Source organism: Sus scrofa, chromosome 2 (assembly GCF_000003025.6).
Source record: "Sus scrofa isolate TJ Tabasco breed Duroc chromosome 2, Sscrofa11.1, whole genome shotgun sequence".
Taxonomy (NCBI): domain Eukaryota; kingdom Metazoa; phylum Chordata; class Mammalia; order Artiodactyla; family Suidae; genus Sus; species Sus scrofa.
Window position 1 is genome coordinate 148,859,900 of NC_010444.4, and position 25,323 is coordinate 148,885,222.

General features: G+C 43.0%; 1 protein-coding gene across 1 annotated transcript in view; it reads right to left on the bottom strand.

Moving 5' to 3' along the window:
* The window catches only part of JAKMIP2 (janus kinase and microtubule interacting protein 2), a 181,477-nt gene continuing 160,699 nt past the window's right edge, over window positions 4,546-25,323 (bottom strand). Inside the window, 4 exon segments of the mRNA XM_021084964.1 lie at window positions 4,546-5,094; window positions 16,727-16,797; window positions 20,440-20,505; window positions 24,381-24,584. Of these exon segments, the coding sequence (XP_020940623.1) occupies window positions 16,747-16,797; window positions 20,440-20,505; window positions 24,381-24,584 (321 nt within the window). The 3' untranslated portion in view covers window positions 4,546-5,094; window positions 16,727-16,746.

Sequence of the window (25,323 nt, forward strand, 5' to 3'; positions counted from 1 at the left end):
GAATATTTATACTGTAGATGGTGCTGGATTCTGTTGCTCTTGCCAGAAAATCCTTGGCATCCCTAGAGTCTGGGTAATTGGGAAGCCAATGAGTAAATCTTGCCTCGGTCAACAGCAAAACTAGTAAGGGACAGGTGGTGGAGAAAAGGGAGAAGAGGTGGGCAAGGTGTGGAAGAGCACAGATAGCAGAGGTGAGACAAAACATGACGTACCCAGCAGCATCAGAAACCCCTAAGTCCTCAGTCCTAGGACGGAAGTACACACTCGGTGAGTGCTCACACCAGCATCGTATACACAGAGTATATGTGGATATCCCTACATCACATATTTATAAAAGCGTGTGGATTTTGATCTGCCTCATGGTGGGACGTTATTGTGGTTAATGGGGGAAATAGGCACATTTCGTGAGTCATCCATTGGGTATAAGGGGTTGCCGTTATCAATGGAGGCTGGGATCTGCTTCTGGGAAACTGCATCACCCACACGACAGTCAGCCTGCGGAGGCTGGACTGCAGGCAAATTTGGACTCAGAGTTGTTTATCTACACCACACCGGCCCTCCAGAAGATGGAAATAGAAGCATGGGGACAAAGACCTCGATGCAGAAGCCCAAAAATAAAAACTGGGAACTTCACTCCATCAACCACCTGTCCCTCTGAGTGTGATATTCTGGGTTGAATACAGCAAATTATAAGCCTTCTGTTTTGGCCGCATTGCCCCTTGAAGTACATCATCAGTAATTTTGATTAAACATTGGCCTTGGACTCAACAACAGATTTATTTAGGAAGAACTAAACTGTCGATCTAAAGGCAGCAGAGGAATGGGAACGTGCTCTGCCCAGGACTGAACTGGGATCACAGGGATCAACACCCGCTTCTGTTATGTTTGCATCCTCCCGTCACTCTGCCTGAGATTCCGTCTCAGGACGACCTAAAATACAGAAATGACAAGGGAGGTGAACAGAAGAGAAGCTTTGGTCCCTCAAGACCTTGTGACCGCTTACCCCTTAGAAGGTGGGTGTTCTCTTAAGGGGAGCCTCAGGCCATCCACGACACAAACGATCACCTAAGGTTTGCTTTGATTACTCATCTCTCAAGGTGAGTTTTTCCATATGGCAAATATATACATAGACGGAGTCATATGTGTCTTCGTATATACTGCACCGCTCTTGACAGATCAAAAAATGCAATTATTTTAAAGACAAAATGTCGATGCTGCCCATGCACTTTGATGTAATATGACACATACGATCCAGTTACTGAAACATCAACACAAAACTGGTAAATACTATTTTACAGTTTCCATGAAGTCCCGGTCAGGTGAAAAAGACATGCTTCATGTTAAAACAAACTTATGAATGACACTGAAGACACTGAACATGTGAATTACTTAACGGGTTTAGAGTAAAAGTTGACAATAAAGAGGCAAAAAGGAACAAGCGTGCCAAAGACTGATTTTAAACTGAAAATGACCACAGTAGGTGGAAATGAAATAACGGTAGCAAAAAATGATTTGGCAAAACTTTAACTCTTCTATTCCTACTGGAAGAGCATCTGTCCTCTTTCTACGGATAATCCATGAGCCCCTCTACCCCACCTTTCCATCCTGAAGAACCATACCATCTATGTTAAGTAGTTTTTTAATGAATGGAAGAAAAATCAGAGCAAAATTAATTTGTTCATCCCTAAAACCTCACTATTGGCAAAATTTTATACGACACAAAAGGGATTTGATAGTTATTTTTAGCAAATTCTAGTGTTACCTAAAACAAAACGTGGATGGCATTTTTTAAAAAGTCACTTTAGCAATAGATGCTTTGAGTTTTATAGTCTTCATTTTTTTTCCTTTTCCATGAAAATTTTCCTGTCCTGAATAGCAGTGCTAATTTTATTTCAAACTATTTTTTAATATTGTCAGTTACGCTGATTTTCCAAAAGATGAATACTTTGTTAAGCAAAAGAAAATGAATGCTGTTCTGATTGCTACTAGCTTAACTGGCCGAATATGTCAGAATAGTCAAGATAAAGAAATTAAAGCAGCAGTTAGAGATCAGAGTTACTGGGTCTGATCTCTGTAAGAAGTGGAGCCACAGTCAATCTCTCCATTTTGGGGGCATTCTCCTCTTGCTGAACATAATATGCAAAGGGAGCCTTCATTTAGATAAGGTCCATTTCCACGGACCCATGCATGGTTGGAACATACATGTACAATTTTGCTATTTTTTGTAATTGTGGAAATGAGTAACAGAGATGTACCTATCAACATACTGAGCTTTGTCCAAAGATGTGTTCGTTTTGAGGACCATGAGTGTGATATGGTACAAATACCGTCTTTTAGCCTAAAATTTTAGAGGATTTGCTAATCTCCTGGATCTTAAGCAACAAGAAAGACTCCCCCCACCTCTTTCCCACATTTTCCCTAAACACACCTTAAGCTGCTTAGATGGTCATCCTCAGAGCATTGCTTTTGTATGGTTTTGTACATACATGATAAAATCAGATTTATAGAAGATAAGGTACCTGATTAAAGTACATTATTTTAATAAAGATTCTGATCATTCAAACCATACTCAGTGCTTGGCTGTAAAGGAAGCCAACAAGTTCCTGGTGGAGAAAGGGAGACGGAGAGGAAAGTTGGTTTGGTGGAGCAGAGAGGGTTTTCCTTTGCTCTGCTGCACCCTGGGATGGCTGGTGGAAGAGAAATGTAGTCTAAGACACGGGAGAGTAATTCATTCTCTTCCATCTTGTTTGGACTCGGATTTAAAAGGGTTGGGTCACAAACTGCAGTGGTGCCCTCTGTCACGTGGCCTGCGCAAAGAATGTACTATTCATATATAGTATGGACTCTACCCAGTTGAGCAAAGAATCCAGCAGAAGGATGGTTATTTTGGATATGCTCCATAGGACATCTCACCAGACCTCTCCCCCCCCCCCAATGAAAGGGATAATCAGACCAATTACATGACACTGTCAGTTCACTCCAAGTCTTCATTTCACAGCTAGCTCCCTGTGATAAAAGTGGAGTTTTGTCTCATGGCATGCAGATGCAGTAAGAAGAGCTAGGAGATACTCATCACTGAAAGGACACATTCTTCTATCCCGAGTAACAGCATGAGATGACCTGTTTACCTTAGGTGATTAGAGATCCTGGTTCCTGGTTCTGGATTCCTCAATGTTTATTGCTAGTAACGCCCCGGGAAGTCTGAAGGGAAAGCTTCAGCGATGCAGCGCTTAGACTGAACCAAACTGAAGCACAAGTGTATTCCCAGGGGACTCTCTTTTTCAACAATGCAAGAAAGTCAGAGAGAGCAGTCATTATAATTACAAAGCACTTTGTGCTATTTAAGCACCTCTTGTTCCGGAATTGAAAGAAAAAAAAAACACAAACTATGAAAAAGCATTTTAACCTCATTTTGCAGTTGAGGAAACTGAGGCACAGAGAGAGGTTCAGTGACTGGGCCAAAGATACCTGGGTCAGTAGTAAACAGAAGAACGAAAACTGAGACACCTGCAGTGTAGCTTTTCTTGTATATTCTCGTTACCATTCTGGCTTTGAAAATGCCAGCGCTAAAATTGAAGATGACACTGAACCCACATATGGAAGGATTTGTGTAGCATTTCGTAGAAAGGGTTTCTGGCTCCCTACACACATTCATAATGCATGGGAATGTTAGCCCTATAAATAAAACCTTGGCAATTTGAAAAATTGAGGCTGTTTTGTTATCTACAGTAAATGAGGCTAAAATTAGCTTTTCAGGAACATTTATTCGCTCTCAGAGCTGAATCTGAGACTCAGTATTACATAACTTAGGAAAAGTACCAGTCTTCTAATGTCTCTGGTAGAAAATGACCTTTTCAGTAACACAATATTACTTTTATATAAAAAAGTAAAGCTACCTTGTTGCTGTCAGATCTCTGGGGGAAAAAAAAAGTTCTCAGTCTCTAAATGACAAGAGGTCAGAGTGCTTTAAGCATATCAAGATACTTCTAAAAATAATGGTAATTTCCTTTAATATTCACATCTGTGGCCAACTCAACGGTTGGTACGAAGTCTACATATCACCTCTACTGTGTATCAAATTATATAACGGTATTTGCCGGCAATCTTTAACAGCCATGTGAAGACCAGGATTTGGGAGGTGGAAAGATTCAGAGGCGCTCTCTGGCCCTGCAGTTGTCAGCATTCCAACTAAGTCTGGGACTCGGAGGTCAAGAGCACGGATCTTCTTGGTTTTCGCTATGAATGAGCAGGGCGCTGTTCCTGGAGGACCTCAGATGCGACAAAAGGCCAAGAAAGCAGCCGCGTCTGCTTTTGCTTCTTACGTTCCGTGCGCCTGGGTCCTTCCTCGGGTGCCAGTTTAGTCAGGGTCCCCCGTGATCCACTTCGCAACTGTCCGGTGTGGACCGCCTTCCACAAGCTCCACCGCTGGCAGAAAACCAAAGCGGACGCTGCTTTTCTTCTCCCTCTCATTGCAGATGTCTCTGTTCCTGAGTTTTAAACAATAATAAAGACAGAAAAGCAAATCCCTGTAGTAAGAAACCAGACTTTTCAAAGGAAACATTTTATTGTAAATAGCTCCTCATAGGTATTCCTCGTGCTTCAAGCCCACCCACCCTCATTTTTCCTGTTGCTGTTGTTGTTGTTTTGATTTTTTTAAAATGATGTTTATTTCAGGTCTAGTGTTTTCATGGGGTGTGGTGTTACATTAAAATGACCCCCCCTGCACAGCAGGGGTAGAATGTTTCTTTGTAACTTTGGTTCCATGCCCTAGACACATCTTTGCTTGATCTGCTGAAAGTGTTTCCATTGCTGAATTGTTTTCTTTACACAATACATGTTTATAGTTCTTCTCCTTCTGGTTTGACATATACATGTTTCATTAAATGCAGCATATATTGTAGATTTTCAACAGGGTCATGTAGGAACTGTCAAGTAAGAAACCTTGAAAAATGGCTTTAAAATACACGGTTGTAGTCCTGGCTACAGGGTAGTTCTCAGCTTTTGATCTCCCTTCCTCTGCTGTAAACATTTCTGCCATCTTGAAGGTTTAGAAGCATTTGCTTTTCTGGGGTCTTATCCGTGTTTTCGGTTAGTCTGTAAAACACAAGGAGAAATTCTTTAATCATCATTTCTGTCAACAGCTGAAACAGAGTAAAACACAAACTCTTCTTTTTAAAGAAAAGGTATTTTTTATTCTTTACCACCTCTTTGAGTTGTATCATCTTGTGTAAGTTATAAAAGAAAATCTCTGCACTTAATTTCTTTCATTTAAAATGAGAATTATGCGGTCCCGCTGTGGCTCAGAAGTTAACGAACCCAACTAGCATCCATGAGGACACGGGTTTGATCCCTGGCCCCGCTCACTGGGTTAAGGATCCAGCGCTTCCATGAGCTGTGGTATAGGTCGCAGATGCGGCTCAGATCCTGCATTGCTGTTGCTGTGGCTGTGGCTCTAGTGCAGGCTGGTGGCTGCAGTTCTGATTCGACCCCTTGCCTGGGAACCTCCATATGCCATGGGTGTTGCCCTAAAAAGACAAAAAGGCAAAATAATAATAATAATAATAATAATAATATGAGAAATTAGAAGCAGAGTCTGAGACTGAATTTCAAATTAGACAAGGTTTTAAAGGTTGTTGCAATGTAATACATGTAAAAGAGTAGCAGTTCCTGTCTTGTGCTAAGTCGCCTGAAATATTAGCTATTATTTATTCCTGCCATTTTTCTGGGGCCTTCTAAGGCAATGGCTTCAGAAGCTCAAGTGAATCAGCATGTCCCCAGATAGCAATTTAAGATACATTTTTAAAAGCAGGGCTGAGAGTTCCCACATGGCTCAGGGGATCCAGCATTGTCACTGTAATGTCTCAGGTGTTGCTGCTGTGGCACAGGATCCCTGGGGCTTGGGAACTTCTGCATGCCACAGGTGTGGCCAAAAAAAAGGAGTTCCCACCATGGCTCAGAGGTAACAAACCTGACTAGGATCCATGACGATGCAGGTCCAAACTCTGGCCTCGCTCAGTGGGTTAAGGATCAGGCACTGCCATGAGTTGTGGTGTAGGTCACAGATGTGGCTCGGATCTAGCATTGCTGTGGCTGTGGTGTAGGCTGGCAGCTGCAGCTCTGATTCGACCCCTAGCCTGGGAACCTCCATATGCCATGGGTGTTGCCCTTAAAAAAAAAAAAAAAAAAAAAGCAGATCTGTCTATGCCTTCAGTGACTTAGTTTTATGTCATGATTCCAACAACTGTAGTTAATGGCAGTCTACCCCCAAGGTCTCGACCTGAGGATATTCCCTGGGAATTCTGACACTCAGCTTCCCTGTTTGGCCCCAGACATACCCTGAAAAGGCATTTCCCTGGGCTGTGCCAGTCATGACTCCTAGAACTATATCTCTTTAGGTCCACTTGTCTGGGTTTTCATTTGGGTAGAAGTTTAGGACATAAAACACTTTCCAATAAAAGCTGGAGACTGGCACAGAGGACATGTGATCATGTGCTGCCTAGGGACACAGCCTTTAGAGTCTGAATGACATGGATGGAGTAAAGGGCCTCTCCACTGTCTTACTGTATGCCCGGGGACAAGTCATTTAGCTTCTTCAAGTCAATTTCCCCTTCTATAATGTAAAGATACTACTTCTGGATTTTGCTGGCACCCCAGGACTGGGCACCAAGATCCAAAGTGGTGGAAGAGGAGGCACATGGTCCCTTAAGGATGCTTCCAGTCCAAGACACAGAGACAAGAGATTTCAAGAAATTCCTGCCATAGATGCAAGTCAGAGAGAGCTGGACTTCATATTTGCAGAGCCACTTTGCTCCCAAAGACTAGATTCGACTGAGATGAAAGGTAACTGCATCACAGAAGAGAACCAGTAAGAAGGATGTGCGGTGGTTGCGAGGAGAGTACCACCCTCAGCTTCTTGCTGGAAGGCAGAGAAGGTACCAAAAAGCAGAGAGACTGGTGGCGCTGGCTCAGAGAGAGTCACATTCCATTGCTCACCTACTGCTCGTCCTCCTTTGTCAATCTGGGCAGAACACTGCAGAGGAATGTCATGGCAGAATCTGGGGCAGGAACTTCCTTCCCAGCCAGAAGCGGAGGCTGGTACCACCAATGAGGCGATCCAGTGTGTCAGCGGAAGAGTCTGGGCCCCAGCCAGGCAGCAGTGGGCAAGACCTGCACCGCTTCTGAAGAACCCACACATACATCCCCCCAAGTGGCCATCATCTCTCATAGAAAACACATCAAGAGCTGGTTAGTTATAGCCAGGAAAACAGTATCAGCCACCAGAGAGAGGGCTACCGCTGCCCTGGGGTGAAGGCACAGGCCACTCTCCCTCTCCCTCTTCCCTGCCCTCCAGAAGAGCTGGACCTTGGAGAGGGCAGGAGAGAGACGTCTTAGAGCCAGACTGCAAACCTCTTTCACCACCGGGGGTAAGAGAGGAAGGAGATGAAGCAGAATCTGAGACTGAATTCTAAAGTAGACAAGACTTTCAACAACTGGAAGTGACTAAAAAAAAAAGTGGGGAACCAACCTAAGATTTAACCACAGGATAAGAGAGGGAAATAAGTGAAAGCCCTGTTTTGTAAAAATGGACCATATTCAGGTGTGTACCCCACTGAGATGATTAGTTACAACTGAAATACTCCCATAATCCCTGGTATTGAAGAAAACTGATGTTAAAAACTAAAAAAGAGATCCTGCTGTGTAGCACTGGGAACTATATCTAGTCACTTATGATGGAGCATGATAATGTGAGAAAAAAGAATCTGTACATGTATGCGTAACTGGGCCACCACGCTGTACAGGAGAAAATTGACAGAACACAGCAAACCAGCTATAATGAAAAAAAATTATATAAAAAAAAGATGCCTTAAATTGCATGTGTGTGTGACACACACAAACACATATACATATAGTGTGTGTTTATATATAAATAGGTAAACATAAAAAGGGTTTTACTTGCAAACTTTCAATTTATACATGTCAGAGACAAATCCTAGATTCTGTTTCAAAGCACATACGCATCATTTCTGCCTGTCAGGAATGATGTAAAGCCCATTATTTGAGTAAAACCATGTTGGTTTTAAAAAGTAAATAGACTTATGGGCAGTCTCCCAGAATGTTAAATTACTGCAGATTGAGTGTTGTAAAAGAAGCTATGGTTTCTACAGCAGAGCTAGATTTATCCAAATTAGCATTCTGAGTAACAGAGGCATTATCCCATGGGCCACCACAGATGACCAATTTTCAATGACCTCAATGTCAGTACACTTGAAAACTGTACATACAGACTTCCCGTCATGGCTCAGTGGTTAACAAACCCGACTAGGATCCATGAGGACGCGGGTTCGATCCCTGGCCTCGCTCAGTGGATTAGGGATCCGGTGTTGCCATGAGCTGTGGTGTAGGTTGTAGATGCAGCTCAGATCCTGCTATGGCTGTGGGGGTAAGCCGGCCGCTATAGCTCCAATTCGACCCCTAGCCTGGGAACCTCCATGTGCTGTGGGTGCAGCCATAAAAAGACTGAAGATTAAAAAAAAAAAAAAAGCTGTATATAATATAATTCATCTTTGATTGGAAGGGCCTTTGGATATTACAGAAGCTCAGGCGTTCATTTGAACTGGCTGCTGATCAGCACTGAGGTTCGGTTCCTCCTCTGTAACACAGGGATCAGAGCCATCACTTCTGAGACTCCGCTACAGGCCACCAGACACCAAGTCCATGAACACAGTGATGCCGCTTCCGACTCTAGTATCCACACACCTGCCCCAGCGTGTCTGGCTCACGGAAGACACTTAGCACACATGCGTCGAGATCACGGACAGGCTACTTACGTTCGCTGTTCTTTAGGGTTTCCTGTCTCCTAGACGGTGGTTTAGATCCTTAACGCACCACATAACTAGAGGCATACTGATTAGCAAAACTGTAGCTAAATTCTATTCCCTAGTTATTAAAATCACCAGGGAGCCACTCTGGTTAGTCCTGATTTCCATATACGCCTTTCTTGGTCAAGGGCACTGCATCCAACCAGCTACAGCATCTGGGATCCTAAGGGCCATTCCCAACAGCTTTCAATCTGCCAACCCTTACATACAACTTATCGTAAAGTCTCTGATAAATGATAGTTATTATTACCACTCCCATGGTATAGATGAGATAATGGGTCTCTAAGAATCCTAGTGAAGAAGACAAGTAATACTGAATAAAACTTAACCAGAGCCAGAGGATCAGGAGAGGCTTTCCTGAGTCTCTCATTTTAAACTGAGATGGGAAGGACAAACGGACGTGACCGAGTCGATGGTACTGTGGGAAATGTGGTCCAGGAAGAGGGCAGCACATCTGAGAACTTGGCTTTTAATGATCCTTTCTATGGGACTACACTGTAGGGCACCAGGTACTGCACTCTTTACTTAGAAAATATTTTCTAATAGTAGATGCTATTGCTTGCTAATTTTTTGTATTAGGATATTAATGTTTGGAGAGGTGTAAGAGTATCTATTTTGCAAGGCTGTCCTAAATATTACATAAAATGATGGATGTCAAATGTAATTCTTGAACTGTAAAACAAGATATCCTCTTCCTTATATAATATCATCACTACTATTAAAAAAGTATTTATTGATCTTCAACTATGTGCTAGAGACTGTCAAGGTATTTAGGATACAAGAATAAAGAAAATATTATGGTCTCTGCCCTCACGAACTTTATATACAATAAAGGAGAGAAACAGTCATTTAAAAACAAAAAAGCTCCCCCCATGCATATAAAATTTGACTAAGAGGGACATCTAAGAAGATTTCCCTAAAGGAATCACAAGCAAGATGGGATCTGAAGGATGAGTGAGCAGGTGTTGACTAGATAAAGGAGGAGAGAAAGTATAGTTGTTTCTCCGTGTCTTCAGGGGATAGGTTCCAGGACCCACTACCAAAATCCAAGCATGGTTTTTAAAAATGTAAATGTAGTAAGAAATAAATATTTGCATATTTCAATGGAGAATGTGAAACTAACCAACTGTGGTAGTTTTTCTAATACAGCATGTCTTGTTAATTTTTTTTTAGGATCAGAACAATACATTATTACGCTCTGTTATCATGATTTATATTACTGGACAAGAAGTGCCAATATCGAGCCATCAAGTTCTAGAATTCAGGGTTGACGCTAGAGAGGTTTCATTAAAAATTAACCATAGGAGCAATGAGATCCTGCCATATCGCACAGGGAACTACATCCAATCTCTTGAGATAGAACATGACGGAAGATATTATGAGAAAAAGAGTGAATATTAAATGAATATGCGTAACTGGGTCACTCTGCTGTACAGTAGAAGTAGACAAAACGTTGTAAATCATAACTCCCCCAGACTTCAGACAACACTACAAAGCTTCAGCAACAAAGCAAGTGTGGTACTGGTTCAAAAACAGACATACAGACCAGTGGAACAGAAGGGAGATCCCAGAATAAACCCAGACACCTGCGGTCAATTAATCTTTGACAAAGGAGGCAAGAATATAAAATAGGAAAAAGACAATCTCTTCAGCAAGTGGTGCTGGGAAAACTGGGCAGCTGCATGTAAATCAGTGAAACTAGAACACACCCTCCCACCATGCACAAGAATAAACTCAAAATTGCTTAAAGATTTAAACATAAGACAAGATACTATAAAACTCCTAGAAGAGAACATAGGCAAAACATTCTCTGACATAAACCACACCAATGTTTTCTTATGTCAGTCTCCCAAAGCAATAGAAATGAAAACAAAATTAAACTAATGGAACCTAATCAAATTTAAAAGCTTTTGCACAGCAAAGGAAAAAAAAAAAAAGAATCTATGGAATGGGAGAAAGTAATTTCAAATGATGCAACTGAAAAGGGCTTAATCTCCAAAATATATAAACAACTCATACCACTCAACAGCAAAAAAACAAACAGCCCAATTGAAAAATGGACAGAAGACCTAAACAGACATACAGATGGCCAACAGGAACATGAAAAAATGCTCAAATCACTGATTATTAGAGAAATGCAAATCAAAACTACATCGAGGTACCACCTCACACCAGTCAGAATGGCCATCATTAGTAAGTCTATGAATACCAAATGCTGGAGAGGGTGTGGAGAAGAGGGAACCCTCCTGCAGTGTTGGTGGGAATGTAAACAGGCACAACCACTATGGAAAACAGTATGGAGGTTCCTCAGAAAACTAAATATAGAGCTACCATATGGTCCAGCAGTCCCACTCCTGGGCATATATCCAGACAAAACTTCCCTTGAAAAAGATACATGCACCTGTATGTTCACTGCAGCACTATTCACAATAGCCAAGACATGGAAACAACCTCAACATCCATCAACAGATGAATGGATTAAGAAGATGTGGTACATATACACAATGGAATACTACTCAGCCACAAAAAAGAACAAACTAATGCCATTTGCAGCAACATGGTTGGAACTAGAGACTCTCATACTAAGTGAAGTAAGTCAGAAGGAGAAAGACAAATACCATATGATATAATTTATATCTGAAATCTAATATACACCACAAAAGAATCTATCTAGAGAAAAGAAACAAACTCATGGACTTGGAGAAGAGACTTATGGTTGCCAAGAGGAAGGGGGAGGGACCGGGAGTTTGAGGTTAGTAGAGGTAAACTATTGCATTTGGAGTGGATAAGCAATGAGATTCTGCTGTGTAGCACAAGGGACTATATATGATCAGCTGTGATGGAACATGATGGAGGATAATGTGAAAAAAAGAATGTATATGGATGTCTGGCTGGGTCACTATGCTGTGCTGCAGAAATGGACAGAACATTGTAAATCAACTACATTAAAAATTGTAAAAAAAGGATTGAGAAAAAAGAAATTAAATTTTTAAAAATTTGTGAAAAAAGAACTACAGGAGTTCTTGCTGTGTCACAATGGGTTAGGAATCCAGCTGCCGTGGCTCGGGTCACTGCAGTGGCATGGGTTTGATTTCCAGCCCAGCCCAATGGGTTCAAGGCTGTGGTGTCGGTCGCAGCTGTGGTTCAGATTCAGTCCCTGGCCAGGGAACTTCGTATGCTGAAGGGGAGACCAAAACCAAACAAAGCAACACACTACAGTAGATAGTGTAGAATCATGGATGAAGAATCAGGTTCACCTCTTTTCTGTCTGGCCTCCTAACTTCAAAATGGGCAGGGCTGGTTCTGTCACATCCTTCTCTAATCCGTCTCTCCTCAGAAGAGGAGGGGTTTCCACGGGTCATTGTCACCTGGATATATCAACCTGGTGATAGCTGGTTGTGTACTCCTCTCATTTTCTTTCCTCTGCCTTCCTATGTAAACGTCTACTGTGGGAGAATTAATGGTACACGACCGAGTAGAATAAACATATACGCCTGGAGGAAAGAAACATGTGAAGGCGACTATGAGCCAGACTTCCAGCCACAAAACAAACTAGTCATGGGTATGAAATGTACCGTGTGGGGAATACGGTCAACAGCCATGAGTATCTTTGTACAGGGACAGACACTAACGAGACTTGCCGTGGTGATCATTTTGAATGGATAGAAATATGGAATCACAAGGTCACGTTACAGGAACAAATAGAACGTTGTTGGTCCTTGATACCTCAAAACCAACCGATCAATCAACCAAACTCACAGAAAGTGATCAGATTTGTGGTTACCAGGGCGGGGGTCGGAGGAAGGGGTACTGGATGAAGACAGTCAGAAGGTACAAACTTCCAGGTGTAAATATTAAAATGTTATGTAAATATGATGAATATAAATAACGTGATTGTATGTTATATATTAAAGGTGCAAAGAGAGTAAATCCTAAGGGTTCTTATCATAAGAAAAATTTCTTTTTCATTTCTTTAATTCTATTGCATTTTTTTTGGCTGCCAAAGTAGATGCAAGTTCCCAGGCCAAGGATCAAACCTGTGCCAGAGCAGTGACCAGAGCCACAGCAATGACAGTGTTGGATCCTTAGCTCACTGAGCTACCAGGGAACTCTCTATTTCTTTAACTCTGTACCTATAGAAAGATGTTCCCTAAATTTACTGTGATAATCATTTCATTTAAGTCAAATTACTATGCAGTACACATTAGGCTTATACAGAGCTGTATGTCAATTAAATCTCAACAAAACTGGAGGGAAAAAATGAATGCATGGGCAGATGGGATCTCATGAAACTACATGGGGTCCCCCTGCTTCAGGTAAAAGTCCCACCGCAACACATGGAACTAACTCCAGCAACCAAGGGACGCAGAAAGGGTGCCTTCGTGGGAGCCTTCAGCAGCTTCTAGATCACCACTGACCAAAATGACTCAGGTAATTGCTAAAAAAAAAAAGAAGCACGAGTCACTCCATTTTAAGGAGGGTATCTTTATATATAACTTGTTAGTCTTTGGTTTAGAGCAGAATATAAATCATTAACTTAGTAGGAAAAGTATTTTTATGGCTGTTTGCAGTATGCTTTTACTTCCTGCCAAAAAGCCAAGCATTTTTCTTCCTTCCTTCTTCCTATCTCTCTCTTGCCTTTGGAGATACAAGTAGCATTGATCACTTTACTGTAATGTCTTGGTCTCTTGTGTTAGTTGAATGCAGATTATTTTCTGAAAGGAAGACATGAGAAGGTAACTACTAATTTTCGCTTAGGTGGTAAGCTACTTAGCAGTACCAGGGTATGTGCAATTTCAGTTTGTTTATGTGCAAATTTAGTAAATGTGACAGCCACCTTTTTTTAAAAAAATAGTAGCCTCTGAGAGTTGCTGATTACTGAACCATATGACAATCAATGTGGTAAGTCCTTTACATGCATCATCTTGTTTAATTCTGTCGACATAATACCATACTGTAGTTAATATACTTAGAGCCTTGTTACGGAATAAGAGACCCAATCTTGGGCCAAACCTACGATGACATAGCTAGGAAATGGCAGGATTCAAACTTTTTTGAGGGGGAGAGAAGGGTTTGGAGAAGAGAAAGGGTTATTACAGCGCCAAGTAGGAGAATGGGTAGCTCGTGCTCAAAATCCCAAACGTAAACAGTGTATTTAACTTGAAAGCTGTACCTCTAAAGGATCCAGCCTTTTTCCTGTACATATTTTAAACGACTCAGATTCAGTCACATTAATTTACTATTTTATTAACTATAATTATGTTTTTTCACATGACCATTCCTAAGTGTCAATGATGTGCTACTCTCCACATTTTGTATATCCCCCAAGGAGTCACAAAAAATGGGCAACGGTGTGGCGTTGTGCACATGGCAATTTCAAAGCTCACGAGCCACGTAGCACCACACAGATCGCAGATGACGCCTCTGACTGCTGATATATACGAACATAAGTGATGCTCGGAGCGTGCGAGACAGGAAATAGTGGTGGAAAGTGGACTCGCGCGTGAGGATGCTTGGGTACAAGTCCTAGTCCTGCCCATGGTAGCTGTATAGTCTTGGGAACGACACACGCTGCCGCTTTTCCAACTGTAAGAAAATGAAGAAAAGCAACATCTACCTTCTAGGGAGTTTTGTGAGGATGAACACATCTCAAAAAGACAAAGACAAAAACCAAGTCTCTTGCTTAGACCGGCACCCGTACATAAATGTTCATCGTTACTGATGTCGCCGTTCAAACCTACTTGTTTTCTAGCCAGTATTTAAAGGGTTGATTTTTCTTCCCTACACCACCATGTGGGGCTTGTGTCTCATTGAACTTGTTTTATTTATTTATTTATTTATTTATTTATTTAGGGGGAGGCTGTTTGTTTTCTGATGCTCTGGCCATTTTGATCCTTTCCTAGAGAATCTCCCCTAATTCTCTGCAGATGTTCGCATTTGGTTTAAAAGACTAAGTCCTCCTCTTTCCGTGCTGCAAGGCTTCCCACCCTTCTCGCCAGACAAGGCATCACTTTCAGTCTGAAAAGAAAGCCTTCTGGAGGAAGGAGTAAAGCCACAGAGTCAGCTGAGGAGCCTACAACCTTCTGGGCATCCCTGCTTTTCCCTTCCTTGTTTCAGGTCACACCCAAGCACTTCTGCTTGTCTGTTCCGCATCCAGGTAACAGAGTCGGGACCCACGACACAGGAAGTGTCTCTCTTCCACTTTTCAACTCGATACAGACAATGAGTACCATGAGGTCCAGGAAAGATCCCTGCACCACACAACTTAATAGGATAATCAGAGTTGACACAGATAGCCCTTCTTCATTTAAAAATATGGTGTCTGCATCTATTAACCCCAAGCTCCCAGTACATCCCACTCCTCCCCCTCCCCTGTGGCACACACAAGTCTATTCTCCAAGTCCATGATTTTCTTTTCTGTGGAAAGGTTCATTTGTGCCATATATTAGATTCCAGATATGTGATATCATATGGACTCTTTCTCTTTCTGACTTATTTTACTCAGCATGAGAGTCTCTAGTTCCATCCATGTTGCTGCAAATGGCATGATTTTGTTTTTGTTTTTATATGCAGACTATTTCCTGTGGAATGGATTAACAATGAGATCCTGCTGTGTAGCACTGAGAACTATGTCTAGCCACTTATGATGGAGCCTGATAATGTGAGGAAAAAGAAGGTATACATGTATGTGTAACTGGGTCACCATGGTGTACAGTAGAAAAAAAATAATAATGTATTGGGGAAATTAAAAAAAAAAGGAATAGAGGGAAAATTGTACTTGAAAAAAAATTTTAAAAAAAGAAAATAATGCTGTCAAGGTTTGTGGTTTCTGTACCTAGGCAGACATCAGAATCACCTGGTATGCTTATTAAAAACACAGCTCAATCCTTGCTCTCCACCTGTCTCACCCTCTGTCTCACCCCATGTTCAGTGATCTGCTTCATTAAATCAGAGGTAAGGCTTTGGGATGTGCATTTTTAACAGCACTGGGAATCATTGTCTAAGATTATTTATTTATACTTGATAATATAAAGGTGAGTCTTCATTTTTCCCCCCTAAATTGGCATTGAAAACGATCTTATTTTAAAACAAGATCCAATTTCACTAAATAGCCTGTTTTCCTGAGTTCCGAGGAAGAGGAATTGAGAGAACGGGTTAAAAAAAGTCAGTCATTTTTAACTTGTTAGATTTACAGAAGCAGAATTTTCAAGCTGGGAGAGATACTAAAAATGTACTCATACGTCTTCATTTTGCAGAACTGAAGTGACTTTTTCTGTGTAATGAGAGCCCAGAATGAGAATACAGAGATCCACAGACACCATGACTTCCCAAAGCAAGACAGTTCACGAGAAAAAAATTCTTCATTTCCATGCTTCACGGCGGTTTTATTTCTTTAATAATTGCACAAATGGAATGGATCTATTTCTCATTTTACAACACTTCAGACTGATATTTAAGGAGTTCCCATTGTGGCACAGTGGAAACGTATCTGACTGGTATCCATGAGGACACGGGTTTGATCCCTGGTCTTGCTCAGTAGGTTGGGGATCCGACATTGCAGTGAGCTGTGGTATAGGTTGCAGATATGGCTCAGATCTGCGATGCTGTGGCTGTGGTGTAGGCCAGCAGCTACAGCTGATTCAACCCCTAGAGTGGGGATTCCACATGCTGTGGGTGTGGCCCTAAAAACAAAAACCAAACCAAACCAAAAAGGTTTGGCATTTAAATACCAAGTGTAGTAGTTTTTTGTTATTTTGTTTCTTAAACATGGGCATAGAACTATATACAGCATCCCTTTTATCAAATACCTCTTAGAAGCACATTTTGAGAATTAAATGGACTCTTACCTGTAAGAGGCACCTTGACATCAAGGCCATAGAATAAAGGCAAGAGAGAAGAACAAGAATAGAAACAGAAACTGTAGAAGAAAAAGAAGAAGATTATGTAAATCTGGATTTCTGTAGTGCTAGCAGGTAGCACAAAACCTCAGCTTTTCCACATTTTGCCCAAAGCTGACCACTTGTCACACACACATCAAGTACCTTTTGATTCAAAAAACCATACCTGTTATTTCTCCACTGGCAAAGCAACCCAACGACTAACAGGTGTTCAACTAACATCGACTCATACGTTTTAGAACTCCGAGGGGCGATCTTACAGGTAACTGGTCTAAGCTCCTACTTTTATGAGGGAGATCATTCAGCCAGAGAAGGGAATGAATGGACTCATTTCATACCTTTGATGGTAGAGTGAAGCCCAGAGCTTAGACCTCCGGAGTCCTACTCTATACATGTCACTGTCTCTACTTCTAATGTGTAAGAGGGTAATTAAAAAATTAAAAAATGATCAGAGTAGACCTTTAAGCACTCAATATTACCATTGCTTGATGAATGTGTTAGGTTTCAGGACTAAGGCACAGCAGGAAGAGTAATAATCTGTGGGGTAAACACATGGTAACTTATCCAGAGTGGATTGCTCCTGAGAGGGACATGGAATAGTATCAGTAATTACATCAGGGCAACAGGTGTAAAGTGGGTCTGTCCTGGGTGGCGTGGATCTGCGGTTGTCCTGGTATGAAGCATGCTTATGCATCTGTGCTCACTTCTGCTCCTGAAGGATGCTGCCACTCCAGCCTCTCTTCACCAAGAACCTGCGCCACAGAGGCAGATAGATACCTGGATGGAATACATGCTTGTGTGGCACTGGGATACAACTAACTGTACACTAACAATAAAATGTCACAGGTCAGATCAGTTTTTCCGAATACTGACTTCCTCGGAGACTTACTCTTATAGACGCATGAGGTCTTTTGCCTCGTTGTCACACTTGAGGAGCCTTCTGTTGGCCATGACATCTTTGAATAGGGTCCAGCATGTCATTCTCCTATGGGCCATATTATATGCATATTTCCTTTAATGCCACTGCTTAAAAGGCTCTTGCTTTACTGTGGCAAAGCAATAGGGACAAATTATGGTAGTGTGGTAGTGTGAAGAGCCATCTTTTGGTGACTGGTCTATAGTAGGATGAGAAGCAGAAGCTCTGCCCTTTTTTTTTCACTCCTTGAAGATGGGCACCTGCAGTGGGAGTGGATGGAGGAGAGGAATGGAAGGTTCCACTGTTCCCATGAGAAGGTCAGGCGTCAGGGATGCCGCTCTGGGCATCAGCAGAAGCTCATCACTTACTCTGCAGTGAGAGTCTTAACTCCATGCCATGTGGCGGGCAAGCTGTGGCACCTGGAGTCAGACACCTGACCTCTGGTCTTGATTTGCCACAGATTGGTTATATGATCTGGGGAAAGCTGATGAATCTCTGTGAGCCATTGTTTGTATTATCTACATAAAAGAGGGACATGATGCCTCCTGTGTCTGTCTCAGAATCATTAGGAGAATCCCAAGAGATGATGAAGGTGGGAACATAGTGAAAGCTGTTCGTGGGAGGCAGTTTTGCTATGTCTGTTGTTATCACCTGATTTATACTAACTGTGTGCTTGGGAGTTAGGAACAAAGAAGGAATAATGTGTGTCCCCTGAGCGGGTGTTCAAATACCCCAGGGGAAAGAGTGAAGCATAATCCTGACATAAGTGATCTTTACACTCTTTACTACCCTGTGGACGAGGAGGACTGAGGTCAAGTGAACAGAATGTGCTGTATAAACCTCATCAAATCTCTCATCAGAGGAGTTCCCCTGTGGCTCAGCGGGTTAAGGACCCAGTGTTGTCACTGCAGTGCCTCTGGTTACTGCAGTGGCAAGGATTCAGTCCTTGGCCTGGGAACTTCCGCATGCTCTGCGAGCGGCCAGAAAAAAATATATCTCTAATCAGAAACAAACTGGATTGTTTTGGAAGTGGCATAGTTTGGTACTATAAAAATGCTGCTTTTGCAGCTAACTAATCTTTATTTTCTGTTAAGTAATTAATCACCTATCATAGATGTGGAGCAAGTTCGGACCCATAAAATGAAAAGTTCACACTTAATTCTGATAGTGAGTAGAATCTTAATCCCAGCCTTCCCCAAATTTCCATGGGGTTTATTCAGAGAGTGGCCAGGGTGGGGACATGGCTAGATACTAAAACAAGTCCTTCGTTTGTCTTTCTTCAGTTGAATGGGGACTGAACTGAACAAAATTTCTGGGACAGAATGGTCTTTACTGCAACTTCCTCCCTGAGCCAGCTCCAGGGTGATTTGAGAATTAGCAGAGAGAAAGCCTGGGACCAGGGGGAGCCATTCAAAAACGTGGAAGATGGGAGACATGAGATGTGCTTTGAGAACCAGGGAAGCTGTGGAACAGTCCTTGCCTTTTGTGGGTCTTCCTGCCAAACGCTGGGAATTAGACTCAGTTTTTGGCTTACTGCACTTCCACCTGCACCTCCTTTAATCCTACAGAACAGCTCACTTTGACACATGAAAATTCAGATTGAAACATTTGCATAAGACATAGACTTCACATTTGGAAATGTTTTAAAATAATACTTTAATTTGGCTTATACTTCCTTAGCATTGCCAGATTTTCATCTAAGTGACCTCATGTGTCCCTCACGGAATCCATAAGAGGGGCGAGGGTGAGGGTTACTACCCCTGTTTTATAGATATGGCTTAGACACAGGGGTAAAGTCGCTCACCCAAGGTCAAACCCAAGGTCCTGTGAAGACCCCGCCTACACAGCAATCTAGACAGCTGATGCTCTGGCTATTGGACCCAACCAGCTTCCTCTGAGCTCACATATAAGGACAACTATAAAAGCAATTCGGAGTGAACCAAATTTTCATCAGTATCTCAGCAATGGCAGGAGGTTTGCTATGTGCTTCTTGGGAGCTCATGGAAGAAACTGCAAAATGACTGTAAAACAACCCAGGGATTCAGGCAGCAACTTCCAGTCAATGAGACTGGAACTCCAGAGACTACCTCTTGCCACCCCTGTGGGTTCCTGGGTGGGTGCTCCTGCATCCCAGGGAGGGTCACTCTTTGTCTTAAAAGCCTGCTGAGCTCACTGCAGCTAGGAGTGTGTTCTCTCTCTCCCTTCTCCCAAAACACACACGTTTCTAGACGCCCGCTTTACCTCCCCACCCCTGAAAGTGCTGGCTGACTTGAGAGAAGCAGTTCCTCTCTCAGACCAAGGGGAGGTGACATCAGGGCATAATTTTCATGGGTCACTCGCAACTTCTGAATGTGTCATTGAAGTAAAACTGCAGCATAAAGGGCTTTTTATGAATAATGGGAAAAAAATTTTAAAGGTACTAAACAGATTTTTTTTTTAAACAAAATAGAGTAACAAAACTCATAAGAAACTTCTGGAAAGGCAATGAAGACAGGGATGGAAAAAGTGAGGAAAGGAAACACTTACAGAAAAGAACAGGGAATCAACACAAAAGGCAAAAATGTAACTGAAGGCAGAAGCTTTGCGGGAGTCCTGGTGCCTTTCCTAGAGGCTGAGTTGACTCTAACTGCACCTGCCCACCCAAGATACACAGTAGCTGAGAAGAAAGGAAACACAGTGAGTGACACTGCTCTTATTATCGGATCTAAAACACAGAGGCTGAACACATATTGAACTTAACACATACCTTTTCTTCTAAGTCCTTTATCTGTCTTTTCTGGATGTCTGTTTTATCTTCTAAGTCACGAATTCTCTGAAAAAAAGGGCGGGAGGAGAAAGTTTTACAGGCATTAGGTTAAGTAAGAAGATTGTTCACTTTCTATAAAAACATTAATATCTGGAGTTCCCGTTGTGGCGCAGTGGTTAACAAATCCGACGAGGAATCAGGAGTTTGCAGGTTCAATCCCTGGCCTTGCTCAGTGGGTTAAGGATCCAGCGTTGCCGTGAGCTGTGGTGTAGATTGCAGATGCGGCTCGGATCCCACGTTGCTGTGTCTGTGGTGTAGGCCAGCAGCAACAGCTCCGATTAGACCCCTAGCCTGGGAACCTCCATATGCCGAGGGAGCAGCCCTAGAAAAGGCAAAAAGAGACAAAAAAAAAAAAAATTAATACCTGGAAACATCGCATACAGGGTTTTCTATACCTAGAGGGTTGTTGCATGTTTTCAAAACTACCTGTATTTGCAGTGAAAATCACTGTCACTGATTGTATGTTCAAAATATTCGGCACCCCTTTCTTCTGGGTCGCTTACTTGATCCGTGCAGGTGCCCTTCCCTGTTGGGGAGGCATGGGTCTCACCCCACTGACCTTATACCTGGTCTTGAGACTCATTCTGCCCGTGGAATGGGAGCTGGAGTGAGATGTGGGATATCTCCCCATCCTTGTAGAGACAGCTGTGTGTCCCAGGACCAGGGAGCGAGAAACGAACTTTGATGGAAACCAGCTGGACTGAGCTTGTTGGTTGTATATTCCCTCGTTTAAAAAATAGCTAAAGGAGTTCCCATTGTGGCTCAGTGGTATAAGGACCTGATGTCTCCAAGAGGATGCAGGTTGGATCCCTGGTTTTACTCAGTGGATTGAGCATCTGGTGTTGCCATGAGCCATGATGTAGGTTGCAGACGCAGCTCATCCTGTGTGGCTGTGGCTGTGATGTAGGCTGGCAGCTGTGGCTCCACTTAGACCCCTAGTCTAGGAACCTCCAAATGCTGCGGGTGAGGCCATAAAAAGAATGAATAAATAAATAAATAGCTAAACCTGGCTCACACAAATACAACTATCCTTTGTTTTCTTTTTTTGCCTTTGCCCCCCACCTTATTTCAACTCTATTTCAGGGTGGAATTTCCTCACAAAACAGACAAGTTCTCATAAAACAAGGTAGAGATTATAGTTCAAAAGGAGTTTTTTGAGTTTCAAGGGAGGTGAGGCACAGAAGGAAGTGTTCGCCGAGCTGCTCTCAGAATAAAACCCAAACTCCTCCAAAGCCCAGCATGACCTAGTCTGGTCTCAGGTCTCCAGACTCTTCTCCTAGCAACCTCTCCATGCCTCTGTGTGCTCCGGCCGTACTGGCCTTCTCTCTGGTCCCTGAACACTGCAAACATCCCTGCAACAGAGTCTCCCCCTCCTTCTCTGACACACACACACACACACACACACACACACACGCACACACACACGCAGAGTATACTTTTCTTCCTAGCACTTCCTGCCACTTCCTGCAACCGCCTTGGCCCCTGCTCACTTGTGTTCCTGCTTTGTCCCCCTGCATCTGAAGGACAGATGAGAGCTATGACCTTTACGTCTTTGTCCACCACGACCTCCCCATCACCGGCACACGCTGGCCATGTGGACTCTGCACGAGTGCACAGTCAGGGATGGATGGGGCATCTTTTCAGCAGTATGTGGACCGCAGTCTTCATCGGAAAGACCATCGTGCAGGAGGTGGATCTGAGACCGGGACTGGGAAAATGAGAACGTCTGGACGAAGGCAGCAGACCCCGAAGGGCATTCTAGGACGAGCAAACAGACAAGCAACGGCTTCGAGGGGGGATGTCATGGCCCAAAGGGCGCCAGGAAGACTTGGCAAGAACAGGGAGGAAGGGCTGCCCTCAGGTTTTGAGGGGAGAGGTAGCCTGTTGATGAAGGACCCAGAGAGACTGAAATGACTGGACCCAGCTGGAAAGAGGGATGACGGAGGCTTCCGAGGAAGAAGGACCACAAGAAAAGGGGAGGAGGACAAAGGCGAGCTCAGGGCTTCCTGCCGAGCGCCTTCAGATACGCTAATTCCATTGACCGAGATGGGCGATGCAGAGAGAAGGCTCGAGAAAGGGTAAGAATGTGTTTGGGTGCACATCCTATGTTTCACTCTGAAACATCCAAACACACTGTCAGTAAACGTTCGTGATAAGCTCTAGAATTTGTCCATGACAAAGCCTGGCCAGTGCCTCCTGGAATAATTCTCTCCAATCAAAGCTTCTGATTAAAAGAAAAGAATGTAAGAAGCACTGGAAGGACAGAGTCTAGGGAACATGTGTTTGGCAGAGAAAAATGTCAATGGAACCGCCTGAGGCTTACAAACAATGCACCTAACAGCTCAGACAGACAAAACCATCATTTTGGGGGTGAAGTACCTTAGCTGATGGAAGAGAGACTCAAAAACTACGACAACACAACACTGTAAGGCAACTAGAGGTCAATAAAAATGTTTTTACAAAACGACAAAAGTTTAATTATAAATAAATGTAGATAACTATGCTTCCACCTTAAGAATAAACCCTTCTGGGATTCCGAGACATCCCCGATTTACTGAAATTAATTAAATGCTATTGCAGACTAAGAAATTTATGCAAAGGACACTTTCATTCCCTCATGAAGGGAAGGGTGCCTGCAGTAACATAATCACACTACAGAGTCTATTATTAAAGCCTTTGAAAACTCCTCCCAGGGTCATTTCCAGACTTTAGCATGGACCCTCAAGAGGCACTCAAACAAACAGGCATGTGTTTATCATCTTCAGGGTTCCCTGTTACCTGGGTGATCTGTTGGCCTTATAGATCTACAAAGCTCCTGGCTACATCTAAGTTTGCTACGTGTCACATTTCCTATAAATTATTCTTACGACCGGTGTCATATAACAACCCCTGCTCCTTTTCTACTCATCTTGAGCTGCAGTGACCACGTGATGCTTACTTCTTATATATCCCATGTGGAGTTTGTACCAGTTGCTTTATTACAGCTTGTAAGTATCAAACACTACAGCCTAGAACTTTCAATTCTGGAATTATTACAGAATCCACTTTTTGACCTGGACCCTAGTCGTTGCCTATCAAGCTAGGGCGCGAACAAAGAGTCAGAATGAAGAATTTTGGCTATAAGTTAAGGTCAGGTGTTGATTTTGAGCCTTTCTGGTCTAGATAAATCATGTAAATTATAGATGACCCAACCTGCATAAGACAGTACAGTGCAAAGTTTATGTACACTGGTCTTGGAGTCAGGCTGATGTGGGTTTAATTCTGACGCTGCTGCTCACTACCTGTCACCTTGAGCAAATCACTAAGCCTTCTTATCGTATCATTTTATCTTAAGTTGAGATAAGAAGAATCCTTACAGTAGTGGGCTTTTGTGAAGATTAAATGAAATGATGTAAGTAGAGCCTAGTTTAGTAGCTGACATACAGCCAAGGCCAGCAAGAGGCAGCGTCATCTTTGTTACCAAAGGCTGCTGGTGTTACTGTTTATTCTGGGCCGTCCCTTTCGTCCTATTTCAGGTTATTGGATCAGGCCAGGTAATGAGGAAGGAGAAGCATCATTTTGTCCTGGAGACAGCCCTGCTTCCAGGCTAAGGGACATAGCCAGGCTCCAAGAGATTCAAAGGGTAGGCATGACAACGCAGTCGCAAAAAATAGTAGCATTACACAGTGCTTCTGAAGTGCTCATTTTCTTCAGGTTAATTCACTGCCAACGCATCACCCTGTTTCTGAGTGTAGGCAGAAAACAATGGTTATTTAGTTTACTCTCCGAGAATGCTTTATAGCTCCCAGGCCTCCTCATACCCAGACTCAACACCACGGACAAAGCACCACGCCCCGTTTGCTCAGCGTCACCGGACGCAGATGGGGGGACTGGATCCTCACCTGGTGGGCCTGCTGTAAGAGCTCCATCCTCTCCTGAAGAATCTGACAGTCGTACTCCCGGCTCTTCCTCAGCATCTGCCGCCGTAACTTTTCCACCGCTGTCCTCAGCTCCTCTTGCTGTTTTTCACTTAACAATTCACCGAACTTGATAACCGTTTCTTGCTGCAGAGCATTGTACAAAGTCGCTTCTAGCTCCTGGATTCTCTGGCAAATAGAGACAGACAAGTCTGACTTTGGCCTTTAGCATCTGATGTGTGAGGTGGGAACAGGCGCGTGCGTGTGGAGGTCCCGTTTTAGTCCCCTGGGATCACGGCGGCAAGATAAATACCAAAGCTTATCCAGCTTCAGTCTCCTTTCAATGACCCTCCTTCTAAGATTCCATAAGGCTCGTCTAACCAACACATGAACTTCTCTGAGGATGACGATGGGGAATTTGTTCTTTTTCTTGGGATCCTGTCCATTTCACCTACTTTTCATTTCAAAGTCCTTACTTTGCTATAATAACTGTGTATCCATTTAGTCTCCAGTGTAGCTGAGATAAGTCTGTTCTCTCTTCCACTTGACGTGTATTTAAAGACATCTGTCATGGTAGCCCTACTTTTAGAAATAAGTATTGAAAAGCATCTAAGTTGGAATAAAATGCTTGAAATGGGAGATAGAGTTCATGCACAAAATGCCAACTCTCTTCCACATGATACACCTCTGAGCTTGAAGATGGCTTTTATAATCTCCATTTTTCTTTCTTAAAATAAAAGTTGGGGAGTTCCCGTCGTGGCTCAGTGGTTAACAAATCCGACGAGGAACCATGAGGTTGCGGGTTCAATCCCTGGCCTTGCCCAGTGGGTTAAGGATCCGGCATTGCCATGAGCTGTGGTGTAGGCTGCACACGCGGCTTGGATCCCATGTCGCTGTGGCTCTGGTGTAGGCCGGCGGCTACAGCTCC